This window comes from Vigna radiata, chromosome 7 (genome assembly GCF_000741045.1).
Source record: "Vigna radiata var. radiata cultivar VC1973A chromosome 7, Vradiata_ver6, whole genome shotgun sequence".
In the NCBI taxonomy this organism is placed as follows: domain Eukaryota; kingdom Viridiplantae; phylum Streptophyta; class Magnoliopsida; order Fabales; family Fabaceae; genus Vigna; species Vigna radiata.
Window position 1 is genome coordinate 49560214 of NC_028357.1, and position 19672 is coordinate 49579885.

Sequence of the window (19672 nt, forward strand, 5' to 3'; positions counted from 1 at the left end):
ATAAAAACTCCAATTTCCTCTCACCATATTTTCAATTAATACCCATCTTCCCATAAATAAATAAAAGTTATAATACAATATAACTTGATTCTCTATTTCTCTGATCGAATCTTTGATTTGCCTATTCAAATAAAAACTACCATATTCAAATATTCAAGAGAGAATCATGTGAAATATCTCAAAATTTTCATTAGGAAACAAACGTAACCAAAGAAAGTATCTTGTTGGAACCTGTGGCTAATGAGGTCGATATTACTGGTTTGAATAATTTTGTTGTGGGCATTGAATTGTATTGGTGCAATAGGAAGGAATAGTGTTTGTAGAGTTTAGTTGCATCACCGTCCTAGATTGAGCACGCAGCTGTTATTGAATGCATGAGTTGATCTACGTCGGTTGAAGAAGCTACCTAATGATGTGAAATTCTTGTGACACTTTATGGTTTCTTTGTATTGCTTGCATTATACCACTGGGAGATACCTGCCAATACCAGCCTATCACCACCCACTCTTCTTATCATTATTCCACACAAACAATAAAAATTAGGCACCACACTTAGCCTCTAAAATAATTTGGCAAAACAGTGAGAATGACAGCTTCACACCAGAGGGTCCTCATGTATAGAATTAGCACTATAGTCTTTATCTCTCTGTCCACTAGTGCGACGACCCTACAAAAGTAGGCATGTGACTCATATAGATACCTTCCCTTGTAGTTTTCACTCTCCATTTCTTATTCTTAGTATTCTCTTTAACCACATAAACTTCCAACTTTCAGTCCAAGAAATTCTCCACGCAAAATCTCATCCCTCAATACATTTCAATTTTAAGTATAATATATATGTCTCACCTTCAAAACAATGAAAAAAGTGATCTCATTGTTTTATGATGTGATCTAATTCAGGTATTAACAGTATTAGTATTGTATGTTCTGGGAATTCTCCTTCTTATGTTTCCCTTGTTCTTGTAATAATCAAATCAGATTGATGTGAATCATTATCAGTAATGAAAAAAACAACATTCATTACTGTATTTTGCCATAATGAAATGGTTGGTGGATTTAATTTCACCCTCTGAACGTGCATGAGTTACCACTGACAGATCACACTGTACTGCTTACTGTTCACAAAAGTACGCTTTAGACATGTCACCTGTTGAATTCGACGACAAACAACTGCAGAATCAATCTTATTAGAGGTAACTGTCGTTTGATTTTATTTTAATAACGTGAAGAAAATAGTAACATGTTTTTTTTTTGATAAATTTCACTATTGATAAAGATGGTAATTGCAGAAGCTACCTTCACACTCCAAAAATGATGGGAAAGGGAGACAATGGTGCAGGTAAAGGGGTTGAATGCAGTAGGTGTGGCGCCATTAATTAGATGTTACTTTAGCAGCACAATGTTGTTGTCATTATTGGGAAGGTCTTAAAACATCCTTGAAAGAGGAAATTTAAGATGAAGTTAATAATTAGCAGCAGAAAGAGTTTTAGTTTGTGGGACATTATAGAATCAATTAGGGCAATTGCGATAGTTAGAGCATTGATTTTGGTCACATTCACTACGTAAGATCTTATCCAAGTAGTACACACAGATTACTCATTCATTTCTTCCATATCACATTCCGTGTCTACAACAGATATAGAAATTTATCATATTTTTTCCCAAACAAACAAAATTATTCATTCTGAAAATCATAATTATCATGTTTTTATGTCTCTTAAAGATTCGTGATTCACATAGTTTATGTCTCTTAAAGATTCGTGCTTCACATAGTAATCAATTAGTTGCTTTTACTATGTTCGTTTATTTGTTTTCTTATTTAATAAATAATTGAAGATTTTGATGTTGATTTTTTATTGTAGGATGTGTTATACTTTTTTCTTGTTATTGAATTTTGTTTTTAAATTTTAGAGTTAGTAGGTTTATTTTTAGGAAGATTTGATATTATGATTATTAAGTCCGAAAATATTTTTTAAAAGAGAAAAACTTTTAAGGGAATTTTGAAAAGAGTAAGTTATAGTCCAGAAAATGGATTTTTGAAATCAGCTCTTAAAAATAATTCTAAAAATATATTTTCTACTAAAAACAATATTTCATAATATATTTTTCACCTCCTTGCATATAACCAACGTCAAAACACAGTAAAAAATAAAGCTCATGCACAGTTCTAAATGATTTAACATGAACAAACTATTGAAGAGAGTTATGAGCAGAAAAATTGTTGTTGTTCACTCTGTCCCTATATTCAGAAAAGAGACCAGTTCTCATTCCCTTTCGAATGTTTTCATATTGTTAAGCATATTTTCATTTCATTTTTGTAAAAAGAATAAAAATATTCTAGCAAATTACACATCTTTTATATTTGAGCAGATTGTAGAATATTGAATAGTTTCTAAGAAGAATTACATTGATATACCAACTAATTTAGAATCAACCAGAAATTAGTAAACTAGTCGTAATGAACCTGATAAAATTACTTTCCAAAGCAAATCACATAATGTATGTTTATTTTAAACAATTCACATCTCCAACTTGTTTGGTCAATATAAACATAATGTTATTATTCTGATTTATCATTTGCTACATAAGTGAAATTAAGAAAAACAAAACGCAGTGAATTTCAATTTGGAATTTAAACTTAATAAATTTGTTACACACACTTATAGTTTAACTTCTACTTTTCATTTCTATAATTTTATCAAAATTGGTAATGAGAAACTAAATGATTTGCGACTATTATGGGTTGATGCTAACATCTTTTCGTGTGAGGTTTCTTGTTTTTTTTAGTATTGAAATTAATGTTGACTTTAGTTTTTTACAAATTTAATAATAATCAGAAGGAAAAAGATATAACGCAACCCTCCAATAAAAAATCAACATCAACATCATCAATTATTTTGTTATTAAAGTGGAGGTGAGTGTTTGTGATTTTTTCAGTTGGGACTACTGTAGGATGATATAGAAAAGGTTGGAGTGAGAGAGATGAAAGAGAAAGGGTAGAGATGAATAGTTGATGGGAGAGAGGTAACTAAGAGTTAGGGTTTCTGTTGAAGATAGAATTTGAATTTAAATTATTGTTGCACTTAGTTAGGAATAAGTTTTAAATATTTGAAGTTATTTCCTGTTTTTAAGTTGTTTCCTATTTTTAAGTATAAGCTGTTAATATTGTTTATACAAATGTAGCTCATTTGAGAAGGAAAATATGAATGAATGAGAGAATTATTTCCCATAATTGTTTCAACATGGTATATTCTGATCCTTTACTACTTTGTCTTTGTTGAGGGCCGACCGCCATGGCCACCAGCAACCCCTAAAAATCTCTTCTTTAACCTGTGTGTAATTTTGGGAACACCTGTATTCACTTTCGTACTGTTTTCAATCCCTAAATTCTCAATTTAGCCATGGATAACGCTTTCACCTCCTCACCATTTATCACTTCTTCTCCGTCCTCCAATATTATCATTGAGCAAGACAATTCTTCCTTTCCTATCACTGTTATTCTTGATAGGAGATCGAAACAAATCGGGTATCTCACTAGCACAGTGACGAAACCCTCCATTGATGACCCAACCTATGATAACTAGGAACCCCCGTTGATGCAGCGGTTTATCCGCCTTGAATCTGCCCATCAAATTTGGGATACAGCTCTCCGCAACAACGATCTTTCTCCAACGATCTTTCTCCATCACACAACATGGTTTTCCCTCTCTATATTGGACTCTCCCCTCTCCTCAAACTAATGTTGTGTATGAAGGTATCCTAGGATGTCCAGACCACGGTGATTTTTGGCTATGGTGTTAGACGTGGAAGGGTGTTTGCAGAAGTCATTAACACTTTGGACATGAGTGATATTCATGCCCTAACGTGAGGGGGAGTGTTGAAAATAGAATTTGAATTTAAATTATTGTTGCACTTAGTTAAGAATAAGTTTTAAATATTTAAAGTTGTTTTCTATTTTTAAGTTGTTTCCTATTTTTAAGTTGTTTCCTATTTTTAAGTATAAGCTGTTAATATTGCTTATATAAATGTACCTCATTTGAGAAGGAAAATATGAATGAATGAATGAGAGAATTATTTCCCATAATTGTTTTAACAGTTTCTTATTTATTTTTTAGTTTTGAGAATCAAAATTATTCAAATACTCTTGACCTTAAAATTTGAATCTATAAATATAAAAATATTTTTTTCTACTAAAACCTAGTAAAATATATCTACTGAATAAAAAAATTTACTCAAAATAGAAATATACATATATATATATATATATATATATATATATATATATATATATATATTAAAAAAAAAAATTAGAAAACTGGATTTACATGCACTGTTATCGAACAAATTATGATTCAAGCATATCGTGAAAAAGAAAAAAGATAAGTGCATAAGTTAATTCAATAATTTACTTCAATAAAGCTTTTGTATTTCGGTGGCTTCGTTTTTTACAAAAATTGCGTAAATGGTAATAATATTGGGTAGGGTAGGATGAGAATGCAGGTTGAGCATTTTATTCCGTTTAAACATGTTCCGTATTACCGTATTTTTTCATTTAATATTTCAATCTTAAGTTGATTTTCTTGTTTGTATTTAACATTAATTGTTAAATTCTTTTTATAGTTTAAACCATAATTTTTTATAAAATTTTTAACTTTGACATTGATGTGATAGTAATATTATGTTTACTTAATTTATTTCAATTTTATATTAATAATAGAATCACAAATTACAATAAAATATAAAACATTAAAATGAAATTATTATTACAACATCTATATAATTTTTTAAAATTTTATTTATGTTCATTAACTCGTAGGTATATGAGTCAATTAGTATTCAAGTTAAGCTAACAAAATTAACCTGCATTTATTATATGCAAAAGTAAAAAAAAAAATTCTCATCATTTTATACAAGATGATGAACTCGTTGGTTTTATTTTTGGGCATTTCTCCCTCACCTCCAACCAAATATGATATGTGCAAAAAAGGATAGTAAGTACCAACAAGAGAATGAAAGAATGTATAGATTTGGTTATAAGATTTCAATTGGCAAAGCCCATCAAAATTGATGAGACAAAGACAAATAGAGTACAGTAAATGCTAAAAGCTACTCATCACCATTAATTATTTCACCCATCTTCTTAAATGAAAATTAAAGAGTTTTCACTTTATAATCCCGTTTTTTTACTTATCTGATCTATCGAATTCATTGCCATAGCTTATGGCAACTTGATAAAGAGCACGCACACGAGAAGCTAGAACAATTGTTTTAACTTTCCATTAATGCATCAATGTTTCTTTTAGAAAAATATTACTAATTATCATCATGATCTATGATATTATTTGTTCTTGAAGAGAAGGTTTTTGATAAGAAGATTCTCAATACATCAAAGTGTCAAACTTATTACTTAGGTCTTATACTATTCATAAAAGTTGTAAAAAAGAATGTAACCTAGTAGGACTCAAACAAAATAAAGTTTTATAATATAACTCTTATTCTAGAGATAATCCAATAAATTATGTACTTTTATTAATAAGATTACAGGGATTTGAATCCCTTGTGCTGTTTGCTTGTAATTTGGTCCAAGGCCTTTCTTCGTAAGAAAAAAAAAGTATTGAAAGTAAACTTTAAGCATCAAACATGGACAGTTTCTTATTGCATTCTTTGCACTCCATAAATTATTCTAAATTGTGTAATTTAAAATATAAAGTTTGTACTTTGAAATGTGTGGATCAAAATATTTTTTGAATTTCTATAAATTTCTTCATGCATTTTATAAATTGTTATATTTCAAATTGTACAAAATTTATATTTTAATCTAAAATGTATTTTTTAATCTAAATTGTACATTCAAAAATATAAATTATTTGTGTGAAAATTGAATTATGTGCACGGAAAAATGAATTATGAAAGTGCAGGAGGAAATGAGCATGAACATGCGTCTTCTAAACATAACATAATAATTATGCAGGAAGAAATGAATTAGCCTGGGTTTATTTAAACAACTTTGGGAATTATGTAGGATTATATAGAATAAAATAACATAATAATTGTTAGCATTTGATAAACGAATACTCCACCGCACATTAATTTAAATGTTATCCGTAGTTGTAAACCTTTTGTACATTTTGATAATTGGAACAGCTTAAATTTTGCTTCAAATTTTTCTTTTCACACTATTAAAATTGGGAGCGGAATATCGGTTCCAAAACAAGCATTATAAGCATATTGTGACAACCTCGAATCGATATTCAAATTGTGTTCATTCTAGTATTCACCAAAAACGACACAAAAAGGAGTAAAAAAATTACTTCCTCCGTAGTGGTTGAATTCAAGCATGAAAACAATTTGAACCTTCTTGATTTAATCACAAGGGAACCTGCTAACAAGACTAGCCTCCAATAATGGGAAACAATATTTCGTTCTACATAACATCTTTGTCCTTTTGCTTTTCCTTCCTCAAAATGAGAGAAAATTAGACTAACAAAACTAAAAACCGGCTCAGGCAATATCAAAGCCCCTTTGTGGGCACTACCGATCTTGGAATTGAATTCCGTTGAAGCCACACTATGTAACCGTGGCTCCCACCACATTATAATGCAGAAGTAAATAATGTTATTAATCAAAATCAGAAACTGCATAATATATTTATATAATATCTTTTTTGTCAATGACTACTTAACACAATTCCCAAGAAGATTAGACAGTAGGAATGAACACAGTAGCAAAACTTGAAATTCCATCTGCATAGTCATTAAAGTGCACCATTGACTAGAACAGGAAGCAATTTTCACTGGTAAAAATGTTATCAAACATTCTAAATCTTGTCTGTTTAATTGCTGATGGGTCCAAAGGTTAGAGCTTTCAAACTCTAACCCTCTTGTTACTGCAGCTAGGGCACTTGTATTGCTTGATGTGCTCAGCCTTAGCGGGAGTGATTTTAACACATTTACCATGGAACCATCTTTCACACATATCACAACAGATCCAGAATTCATCAGTGCCATAATTATCACCGCAAGCACCACATGTTGCACCTTGTTCGTCATCTTCTTCTTCTTCCTCTCCACTATCATCCTCCTCTTTAGGTGGTGCAGACATCTTCATCCCCTTGGCTTGAGATTCAGACTGACGGGACTGTTAACAGGAAGCATCCAAAACAGGAGGACCGAAGTGACTTTCCACACAAGGGCAGCCATACAAACATAAATTAAGAAATGATTGAAAACTACATACCACCTTTCCACTTGATTTGAATTTGCTACCATTGTTGTGAGCAGCTGGTTGATCCTTTGATTGCTTAACACTTCCAGTCACAAGTTCGAAGATTGTTGGCAGATCATTTATCATCTGGAAAAGCCTTTTCCTGTAAATATCCGTTCGAACCAAAATTAGAAGAACCTTCAAAAATAATATCATATACGAACTTCAAACCAAGTTTCTCAAGATTTGTAGCAGTGTACTTTTTCTTCATGCGCTCCTTGAGTCTTTTTTTTTTTTTTTTCATTTTGTTTTACTCACCCTCCATATCCCAAAGGACCAAACTTTCCGTGAAAGATACATGATTTATCTCCCGACTCTGGTATTGAATTCACTCGGACTAACTTTCTACTCAGATATTACATTGAGTCACTGCCAACGTACAAAGACTAAAGGGACCAATGGGAGGCTCAAATATACCCAAGAATATAAGTAACTGACCTTAGTTCAAATATATAGAAAATATCTACAACTAATATATTGACTGCATCACAGTATTTCTCAACACGTAAGAGAATACTATTCAAATTTGTGTATTCTTAATTTCTTTCCCCAATAGCTAGAACCCTATAAATAATTTCAACAGCGTCCGTAAGATAACTCCCAAAGCTGTTCTTTGTCTTTTAACTTTAGTATTAGTGATACATTTCGTTTTTTATGATTTAAGCATCCATGTTCCTGCACAATTCACCAGTAAAAAGCTGCAGTATCCCTACCAACGATGGGGGACTTTCAAAAGTTTAAAGAAGCCACAAACAACTATTTTTGATTTATTCACATTGTTATTTTTAGTCCATGCTGTCATAATATTATTAAATGACGACCAGGCAAATAATTTGCCACATTATCATGTATACATCGAGATCTTTTACCGTGTCACCTTCCAAACCCACCATTGTATGGTAGTAGCCTCTTACCATGCTCCAAAGCCACTTTACATGCGGACCATAAGCACTTTCTATAAAATTTCAGTCAGTTCCTTCTCCCTCACCCTTAGAAAACCAATTTAACTAAACCACAAACCAACTTCGCACAATATTGATTCCACTGTCCAAGTACACAATCAACATGCGCTGCCACTCTAGAGCTCCTCCAACTACCAAAACCACAAGTAGGAACCCTCTCTGTATACACCATCAAAAGTGGACATGAATCCCCAAATTGCAAAACTAAAAACTCTGTCTTCTCCGGGTCTTTCCCAAACCCCCTTTTCCTAATTACACATTACTAAATCCATACAATTTTAACCACCATCCAATATACTGTTGTTTCGTTGGTTCTAATATACTGACCCCAAAGGAAATTTGGGTTATCGCCAATTGCTCACTTTCTTTCTTATGTCAACCTTTGATTCACTTTGGTTGGCTGTATTGACTGTTCAATCATCACTTACGCTTGACTTTGGTTTCTTGTGGCTTTGGTTTACAGTTATTCCTGTGGAATTTAAGGACCTTGGAGGCAATTTTGATCAGCAACAAGTTGACGACATGGGGTTTGGGAGATGAAGGCACAGAGGGGGAATAGGTCCTAGGGGTAGTTTGAAGGTTTGTGTAAGGGTGGATCATTTCCATGGTATTTGGATGCAATGCAGCAAGAAGCTTCAATAGTAGCATGGAGTATTGACAGAGGCAAATGGGAAGAAGGTGAGATTGGTTTTCTTTCCCATGCTTCTTAGTGTGAATTAGAGGAGGATGTGTTTGAAAACCCCTACCTAATTCTAATTTCTGTGTTGCGCTCAACTTCCTCCCTCTTTATTTTGCTTTGGCTTGCTTACTTTTGAGGTTAGTTTCGTTTGACTTGCCTACGGCAAAAAAAAAATATAAAATATAGTTTATCCTATATATTCACCAACAGTATATCACCAGACTCCAACGTTTCATACTTTACTATTAACAAGTATAAACTTCAATTAGAGTGTGAAGTTAAATGACAAGGAAAACGAAGAAAAGTTAAAACTGAAACTGGAGAGAGAAAATTAAAACATAAATCATGCCAATAAAACAGAAAAGGAAGTTCCTCTAGACAAATATTACAGATTTAACAAGTGATTATCTCTACAGTAAAAAAAGTTTTCAATATTAAAGAAACAGATAGTCACTGTACACAAAAGAGTTAAAGAGAGAACAGAGGCGATACATTTAGGCATAGACATGGTCAGTCAGTATCTAGCAGGGTGAGAAAAAAAAATGATTGAACATGCAATTTATAGACAAGTATAAACCTTAAATAGTGAGAAAGAATATGAACGGTCATGCCATTGGTTTCTTGACAAGATATACATGAAGAAAACCAGTATTTTGGTCTCTCAACATACTCTTTACAATGATAAAAAACTTTCAAACTCATCAATTAACTATATAATTCTTCAGCTGAACCCAACCACCAATGAAATTCAGCCTTCAATCATTGGGCGCATAACAATTCTGTCTTAAAAGGACTGGATTAATTTGGAGACTGTGGCGACACTTGACAAAGTCTTTTTTGAGAACTATGTTGAATTAAATCCAATCTTCCAAGAACCACAAAACATAAATTTAATAAACACGAGATTTATTGAAATTTCCCTATCCATTTCTATAATACTCTTTTTCTAATTGTCACTTGCAATAATATTTTTTTTTTTCAAAATAGCCTTATTTTAAGTCCATAAATAATAAATATGCTGTCATATTTTTAGTATTTAAACAATTTAAATGTTCTTGTTAGTATTATTAACTACTGAGTATTGAACAAACAATTTAAATGTTATAATAATTTCAGTATTTAAAACACTTCTAATGTTTTATGTTTTACTTTGGACACAATTTAGCTTAACAATGCAAAAGAATAAAAACCATACAATGGTAAAAAAATTATTGTTTTCTTTTAAAAAAAAGGTTTGACAGGCGGAGTTAACCATGGCTTTGTGAAACAAGCTACGGGTTTGAAAAAAAAAGACATTTATTTTGTAGGCCGGATTTATCCAGCCCATTTAAAACAGACTTCATGGGCCAAACCTTAAACGAGTCGGCTGTATGCCCGCACCTATCTCCTAGGAAGATTGATAGCACAAGAGTTTAATTTTTAAAATTAAAACTACACCACCAATTATTATCTTTCCATAATATTTACTAAATAGAATTTTGGAAAATATTATAATTACTGACAGATTAAACATTACTAACAGAATTATAACCAAATTTCTTAAAAAATGTGAATTAGTTATTCTTAGAAAATGGATTTAGGGCTTATTCAACCATTCAAAACAGATTTATAGAGTAAGGTTTGTACTTATGTATAGACTGTGACAGATTTATAGAGTAAGGTTTGTACTTATGTATAGGCTGTGACTTGGTTATATCTCTGATCGATGTGGGGTTTGGGATCTATAAAGACTATCAATATCTTGTATTTAGGAATGGAGGGATATGAAGTGTATTTATCTTGATCAGTTATTATTTCACAATTCCATCCACAGTATGCTTATCCTGTAGAATTAAAACTGCAATTAAGTCAAATACACGCAGAGAACCATGACTTGCATTTGGTGCAGCGTTTCATTAAAATTTACTCGTATTGCTACATTTCATCTTTGACTGTGGACTGCAATAGATTATTGAAAAACATAAAAATCTTGCAATATCTCACTGTCGTAATGTATAAAGTAATTCAACTAACGATAACTTTTATTCCAAAAACTTTGTACTGGAAGTTAGATGTATCAAAGAAGTTCAAAATTAGGAGGGCTGTGAAAAGCCTTATACTTATTGGAAAAATACAAGGAAAAGATGGAAGCAAGTTTAGAAGGAGATTGTAGTTCTACAATAAATAATATAAAACAAGTTAACAAGGATAATAAGAATAAAAATGTTCTGCAAGTGTATAATAGAGAACGGGATTCTTACCTTTCATTCTTACCAAATCCAAAGCGGGCACCAAAGTAAAAGGCAACAGCGAGCAGCCATGAGTCACTGTGAACTGCAACCAGTGATAGCCAGTCCTTCTCTTGCATGCCATCCCTGGCAAAGTTTATACCTAATGCCGGCTCAGGAAGTTCAGGAGGCACTTCCTCGACAGGCAAATTTACTTCCCAAGTTTCATTTGGAAACCCATATAGACACAGATTCTCCTTCTCTACAATGAGAATAACATGTTGTTAACAAAAACATTAAAATAACACTTCAAATACTCACTATTTTTGGTTCTTCCTACTTAGGAAGACAGTTTCTGTAAATTAATAACATAATGTTAACAAAACATATTTCATATAATACTTTAAATAATGGCTCTTTTGGGTTCTTCCTATTTTGGAGGTCAAATCATGTAAAATACTTCAATAGCAATTTATATGTTTTCTATTCAAATCACATTCAACTGCTGAAATTTTATTTTTAGGATAAACAATTATTTGAAATTGATACTTTGCTCCCATTTTTTTTTAAAAAAATCCCTTCATATAACCATTAATAACAACTTTCAAACATACCAAAGTCGGAAAGAAACGACAAGCCATGACGAACGTTAAAGATACCCAGTCGAGTGCTCACACTAAACCTTGTAGTGATGACATTTGTGCACAGTGACAATCAAATTCACATTAAACACATAAAACTTTAAACATTTGCAGTAGAGGAAGAAAACAAAATGGTTGTTACAAAATGGTTGTTCAACATCACCCGGAGATTCTCACATTTAAATGAATACATTTGAATCGTTATTAACATCAGGTCAACATCACCAGTAGATTCTCACATTCAATTGAATACACTTGAGAGGTTGTTACTAACGGCCCAACGTCACCAGTAGATTCTCATATTCAACTGAATACATTTTAATGAGTATTACTACCTGTTCAACATCACCCGAGGATTCTCACATTCAACAGATAGCAACTATGAAACTTCAACGGCCTGATATATATCAAATTAAAAATATTCAGACACCCAAGGAGGGAGGGGGGAAAGGGTTATAGGTCCCTCTCAGTCTCATACACACACAAACCTTGCAGCGCATGCGTACTCTCAACTGTCCTAGCTAAGGCGTTACACAGGGTGTAGTAGACGTTAGTTTTTTTTTTTTTTTATGCGGAGGGGTAGAAATTAGTTTAATCGAAGTAGAGGGGAAATGGTACTCCCTCAAACTAAAACTTTTTTTATCTATTCCGAAATAATGGTTGTACAGTTTTTTTTCCTCTGAAATTGATCAGAAATCCTTAACCTGTCCGCCTCCAACAATTTGCGTTTCCCAATAGCTTCCCAAGGACAAATTGTTAATCTAACTCCTTCAAAGCAAGCAGTGCATACAAATTCTCAAACATTAACGGATGAGCGAGCTAGACATAAATGCGTGCTTTGAAAAGTAGAATTATTACTCGAAATGAAATGCAACAGTTGAGAAAGGCACAAAAGAGTACATGAATTTGGCCATAGAAGCAACATTCGTAATTCTGGCGCATAGTAACAATGCTAAAAAAAACGAATAATGGCTGCGAAGGAAATGTTAAAAGCAGAAAAAAAGAAGGGTGAGTGACAAAGCAGCTAACGAAAAAAAAAAAAAGACATTAATTGCAGAAAACCCAAACCCACCAGGATCGCACTGCTGGTAAAACTTTTCAACGTCTGCAAGAAGAAGGAGAAGAAGAAGAAGAAGATGTTATGATAAGTGTAATAATAAAGAGAATAATAGAAAGAAAGGAGAGAAAGAAAGAAGAGTACCGGTGGTGAGGGCCTTGATCAAACCGGAGCGTCTGCCCTTAAAGTCGGTGAAAACCTCTTCGACAGTTCTGGGTACTGGGTGCGGTACTCCTTCCATTTCTTGTCTTCTTCTGTGGTGGAGCCGTTGAATTATCCAGCCACGCCACCCCAACGAATGAGGTTTTTGTTTGAGATATATCCTAGGCTAGGGTTTTGCTTTTGCCCTATGAGATAGCGAGAGATTCAGGGAAAATGAATTCAAATAAGGAGAAGCAAAAGCATGAAAGAGTAATAGTAGCAGTGATTGAAATAAGAAGGAAGATGCATTGGAATTTGGTGGTGTGGTTTGTAGAGAGATAGAATGATGGATTGGGTTGGGAGAGAAAGAGAAAGAGAAAGAAAGAGAAAGAGTTGAAAGAGTGAGAGATAACCAAAACGGAATGGGGTCTGCTCCAGGATCATTCATTATTTAGTACTTTATATTTACATTACCCTCTCTCCTTCTTTATTCATTTTTTATTTATTTCTTCATTAATTACTTGATAACCTTCTACAATTACAATTATTTTTTCTTTTTATTTTCTTTTATTACAAATAAATTCTTTTACTATTTATACATCATGCTCTATTACATATATAATGCTTTTTTAATCCCAAATACAATAGAAAAATTTCTTTTATGCTATCTAAATTCTTATGTATTAATAAAAAAAATAATCGATTTTATTTATTTAGAGACACAAAGTTAACAAGTAACCGTTTTTATATTTATTGTCTTCTTTGTTACTTTATTTACAACGCCCTCTTCCCTCTTCGTTATTGTAGCTTTTATGTTACAATACCAATATATTTGGAAAATATTAAAAACTGTCATGTCTTTTCACGTTTCATCAAACACTTTTTAAAATGTTTATTTTTCCTCAATCATATTTATTATTTATTTAATTTGTTTCATCTTTCAAACTATGTACAATTGTTAATATAAAAATTACTTTTTATAATGTTTATTTGAAATTACTTTAGATTAATTTAATAAAAATTGCATTGAATGATAGCAAATTTAAAACTTTAATACGGCATTTATCTTACAGTAAAATAAATGCTGGTAATGTAAAAATATTGATATTACTTACCTTTATTAAATAGATAAGTTTTTAATAAATTTAACAGTATTTTCCGTAAAATATTTAGGCAATAATATGATTGAATAACAAAAAAATTCGCATGATGAGATGATTTTTTACTTTAAAAAATATTGTAAAAGCAAAGGCAGTGAGGTTGTAAGAAAAATCATTTCATTAGATATATTGTTTTGAATATTCCCAAGAATTTTACGTGTGAAGATAAAACTATATTGATTTGAAAATTGGATAAAAAAAACAATTAATATAGTATAATAAAAACATTTTAAAATTTGTATTTAAGGTATATGTATAGCATTATTTGTTCCTTGAATTTAACGGAATACACGTTTGTTTTTCTACATTTGAAAAACGACAAACAAAACACTCAAACAAACTAGGGAGCCATCTCATGGCAACGCAGTGTCTTGTAAACTGCCCACAACGTGTTTGTTAAAGTGCTTATGAAAGTTTCACATTTTTCGTAGCGTAGCTCGAGGGATCAAATGACTCGCATCCGGAGGCTTCTTTTTTTCCACAAATTCGCTGGTAACTGTTCCTTTCACTTCGCAATATGTAACGTCACTATCAATTCTCTTCACGAAACAAAACTCCTCACTTTCTTTGCAGTTGCAGCACCACGGTTGGATGTCACTCTGAGGGGGTTTTGTACCCGTGCTGCTCCTCTTGATTTCACTCAAATTCAAATTTCTCGCCTCCCCACTGTCGTCATTCTAGGGCGACCTAATGTGGGCAAGTCTGCATTGTTCAACCGGTGAGCCATTGAAATACACACACACAAACTTTGATTATTGCTTAGTCATAGTCATAGCTCCCCAGGCAGTTGTTAATTATTATTGGTTTTAGTCTGATTCGGAGGAGGGAGGCTCTGGTGTATAACACCCCTGATGATCATGTTACTCGTGACATACGAGAAGGAGTTGCCAAGCTGGGTGATTTACGATTCAGGGTCTTGGACTCTGCTGGCCTGGAAGCTGAAGCCTCTTCCGGTTCTATCCTCCATAGAACTGCTTCTATGACAGCAAATGTGTTGGCAAGGTCTAACTTTGCACTCTTCCTCACTGACGCAAGGTTTGTTTCCAGTTTTCTGTTGTGAGCATATACCATGATTCCCTTACTCTGCCTTGGATTCAGTCAGACACACAACTTGTTAGAATATACTCCGGTTTCTCTTTCCTCAATTTGCATGGGATGAATGAATCATACATGTCAGACAGATTTAATTTATCACTTTCTCTCTATTCAAAGTACTAATTTGTGCTAGTCTGCTTGTGTTCCTTTGGCTGGTCACCAGAGCTGGAGTTCATCCTCTTGATCTGGAGGTTGGAAAATGGTTAAGAAAGCATGCACCTCAAATCAAACCTATTGTTGCCATGAATAAATCAGAATCCCTATTCGATGCCGATGATTCTCTGGCCACAGCTGCTAATGAAATGTGCCGTTTGGGTTTTGGGGATCCCATTGCCATATCTGCTGAGACTGGACTGGGCATGCATGAGTTGTATGTGTCTCTTAGGCCTCTCCTGGAGGACTATATGCTTCGAGTCTTGGAGGGTAAGTAAGAGCTTTTTTCATTGGGCAATCAAAGAATGGTAACTATTAACCACCACTAAAAGGTTACTGTTTGGTCACTTATTATAACTTTCATCATTTTGGGTACGTGGAAGGGCTTGCTAAACTAATTATTTGTTGGTGAGTTTTTCTGTGATCACAGAGAGGGGGGAAGAACATGCTATTTAAACTTGTCAACATTAAGTTCACCGCTGCGTTGCTGTGTTATCACTATGTTAACTCCACATTCAATTGTTACTAATCATAGATAAGGACGAAGGAGATCATGAAAATAACCACGACGATAACAGCAGCAACCTTGATGTTGATGAAAGTAAGCTGCCATTGCAGTTAGCCATTGTAGGACGTCCTAATGTTGGTAAATCAACCTTATTGAATGCATTGTTGCAAGAAGACCGTGTTCTTGTGGGTCCTGAAGCTGGTCTAACAAGGGATGCAATCAGAACCCAATTTGAATTTCAAGGAAGAACAATTTATCTGGTAATCATCATTGAGTGTCTTGGTTCTTGATTTCTGGTTGTATTGATAAAGTCAGAGACCGATAGAGATTAGAGATATAAGTAGGAATGTTGCTTGTAAGAGGAAAACATGGTAGTTCTCTGTTTCTTTGACCTTCAAGTTAGATGCTATTTGGCACACGCATCTTTTCCATTTAATGTGTGCATGTGAGCATAGATGTACATGTCTTTTGTTCTGAAATACAGTCTGGAAAATATGCAATTTCTAGTCAGCATGTTCTCTTTGAAGTTCATATACCCTTGAAATGTATTTCCATAGTAGCTATTGTGCAATTTGTCTGTTGAGCTTGATCAAACTTGCTATACTTTTGATTTTCCTTTTAATGTTTTAATCTCTATTTTTGGCACATTATTGTGTACAGTGTACCTAGATTTAGTAGTCAAACGTGATTCTTAGCATAGTTCTAGGCATCCGAAGTTATATTTTTATTTACTCACTAAATAAAAATATAATAAATAAAAATATAACGGAGGGGTAACGATAACGGAGGTTGGGCTTTCACTGGGATGGTTGTGGAATGGACTAGAAGGTCGCTGGCTGGGGTCGATAAAAGGAGGAGGTGGAGGAGGGGTCTCTTCATGATAAAAATCATAGTTGATAGACAGAATCTTTAAAAAGCTCCTGATACCATAACAAATAAAATAACAAAAGGAATGAGAGAAAATGATTGGTATATCTTTTCTGTATTGCATCAGAACAATGATTACAACTTATATAGAAAAAAGAATAACAGAAAAGGGGAGAATAAGACATATTCCTGTACTATTTACAACTCATTGTACTATTGCTTTCTGATACTATTTACAGCTCATATGTTCTAGAATATATATCTTCTATTAAGGTAAGAAACAGAAAAGAGAATTAGTTACTGCATTATGCTCTAATTAATCAGGGTCTTCTTTTAGAATCTGGTATAGCTTCGAGGCCAATACACTTGAGTATATATTTAATATTAAAAGTTCAGTTACATTTTATAATTATAGTCATTTTTGCTGTCATTCAGGTTGATACTGCTGGTTGGTTGCAGAGGACAAAACAGGAGAAAGGAGCAGCATCCTTGAGCATTATGCAATCAAGGAAGAGTCTTCTCCGGGCTCATATAATTGCTTTGGTACTAGATGCAGAAGAGGTACATGATTTGGACAACGCCATACAACTATGGTATAATAAAGACAATTTATTAGCTTGTTAAATAGCTATTCCACGATGTCTATTTTCTAGTTTTTTTCACATGTTTCTATGAATAAATACAACTTTGGACCTATTAAAATATGTTCTGGTAATTCATTTATCGGTTGAAAATGTTAACTTAGCTGCTTAGGTTTTGCTGATTTTGGTTTGAAAAGCTTATGGCTTAGTCACACATTCTATCATTCAACTATTATCATTATTACATGAATTTTACACTGATTTTTTTTCTATATTTTATCATCATATATTTAATTTTTCGCATTTTATCGATCCATTAAATATGTAATAGAATGTCGATATGTCATAAAGAAAGTTAAGAAAATGAAACAATGTCAAAGCAACATCGTTTTGCAAGTGTTTTTTTTCCTTCTTTTAACTTTTATTTTACATGTTAGCAAGTTATTACACATTTAATGAATATGTAATATAAGGAAAAAAAGAACTAAAATGATAAAATTTGCAAAAAATGATGAAAGTTTAGTAAAATGTACAAATAAATTAATATTCCATAGAGCTTGTGTTCTTTCTGATATGAGCACACTGCGTTTCATTTCACCCCCTTCTGTAATGTGACCTACCCCTTATATGAAGTTATCCTGTCTATTATGATGGACTTGGTGCATTTGCCTGTGAAGTTTATGATGGACTTGGTGCATGATTGCCTGTGAAGTTTATGATGCATCTTTGCGGAATATCCTCTTTTATATGTGTGATCTATATAAAGATTTGTCTTCTCATCTCTCTTTCTATATGCTAATTTTTTTTTCATTGAAAAAAAAAAAACTGTTTGACCAGATTTTAAATGCCAGACGAAGTATGAAACATGCCGAAGTCGTTATAGCCAGACGGGCAGTGGAAGAAGGGCGAGGTCTGGTTGTGATTGTGAACAAGATGGACCTTTTAAGAGGCAAACACAAATCATTATCCTATGAGAAGATTATGGAAGTGGTCCCACAAGAAATTCAGACAATTATACCTCAGGTCAGTCATGTAATAATAAGTTCAACTTACGTCTTGCAGTTCAATAAATTGAACCGTTACACATCAGGCTTTTTAGTGTTTATGCCTTTGACATAGATATCAAAGTTGGTCATGGTACAAACTGGAGAAGATATGTGCTATGAGAGGCCGTCGACTAATCATACAGTCCTTACGAATTTACCCCTAGCTTTTTTAAGGGCACGAATAATGAACTTATTTTTTGTTTTTTGATTTAGAATTGACTTTTGACTTTCTCAACAGGTAACAGGAATTCCAGTTGTATTCATTTCAGCATTGGAGGGAAGGGGCCGAAGCACTGTCTTGAATCAGGTCATTGATACATATGAAAAATGGTGTTCCAGATTACCTACAGCTCGTCTTAACCGTTGGCTGCAAAAGGCGATTACTCCTTCGTCACTTTTCGTAACAATAAAATATGCAATTGGTAGTAAATTTGCTTTTTTAACTCTCACTTTGGGTTGGTTTTGGTCAGGTTATGAGCAGGCATTCTTGGAAAGGCCAAGCAGCACATCCTAAGGTCAAGTATTTCACGCAGGTCAAGGCACGGCCTCCTACATTTGTTGTGTTTGTGCGTGGAAAGACTCAGCTTTCCCAGACAGACATCAGGTTCATAACCAAGTCCATGAAGGAGGACTTTGACTTGGGTGGAATTCCTATACGGATCATGCAACGTTCTGTAACTAGGAATGATACCAGTGGAACTAGCAAGAATAGTCATTCAGTAGGCAGAGTTGTGGCCGAAAGGGTTGTCTCTGACAAGAGAAATATCTTAGCTGAATAACAAATTTGACTTCTTATTAAAGGGCATAACCATCATTCCTCTAATTTTTCTTAAACGAGTTTAGAGTAGTTTAATGATAATTTTAGTCTCAGTTCAAAAACCAGATTCTGAATTTGAACTATGTGCAGTTAAGAGGAGCACAACTTCAAAGGTGCTGAGTTGTGTGTATACTACAACAACAATAATATAAACCAGTATAGCTGTTAGAATTCTAATAGATTATTTGCAGTTTGCTTATCTAGTGATGTGTATCATGAAGTACAAATGATTTTGAACAGGGCATTACATGAATGAATTTTTGCAGTTTTGTCTCATTAACACCGAATAATTTTACACCTTTCTTTTGTCATTAATTTTACTACGCATATCTTAGAATAATATATATATATATATATATATATATATATATATATATATATATATATATATGTACATTGACAAACATATATAATATTAGGATCAACTGATGATATTAGAATAAATTAGATTTTTATTTATATTATTAATCTAAAATTGGGTAAAAAAATATCTGG

The 19672-nt window shown here is 33.0% G+C and overlaps 2 protein-coding genes across 3 annotated transcripts; one reads left to right on the forward strand and one right to left on the reverse strand.

The window, feature by feature from the left end:
• Positions 1-6504: 6504 nt before the first annotated feature.
• LOC106768283 (PHD finger protein Alfin1) lies at positions 6505-13393 on the reverse strand. Of its 2 annotated transcripts, none has more exons than XM_014653338.2 (5): positions 12954-13393; positions 12825-12857; positions 11145-11373; positions 7240-7366; positions 6505-7137 (listed from the first exon to the last, which is right to left on the reverse strand). In XM_014653338.2, exons 1-5 carry the CDS (start codon positions 13048-13050, stop codon positions 6865-6867), a joined length of 759 nt encoding a protein of 252 aa, XP_014508824.1. In that variant the 5' UTR covers positions 13051-13393; the 3' UTR covers positions 6505-6864. The 2 variants fall into 2 exon arrangements, with proteins under 2 accessions (XP_014508824.1, XP_014508822.1); XM_014653336.2 differs by having other exon boundaries at positions 7237-7366.
• A 990-nt stretch (positions 13394-14383) lies between these two features.
• Positions 14384-19202, forward strand: LOC106767022 (GTPase Der). The gene is made up of 9 exons (XM_014651835.2): positions 14384-14602; positions 14684-14828; positions 14921-15145; positions 15369-15628; positions 15894-16126; positions 17169-17294; positions 18152-18337; positions 18599-18736; positions 18831-19202. The coding sequence occupies exons 1-9, from the start codon at positions 14560-14562 to the stop codon at positions 19137-19139; spliced, it is 1665 nt and encodes a 554-aa protein (XP_014507321.1). The 5' UTR covers positions 14384-14559; the 3' UTR covers positions 19140-19202.
• Positions 19203-19672: the final 470 nt, after the last annotated feature.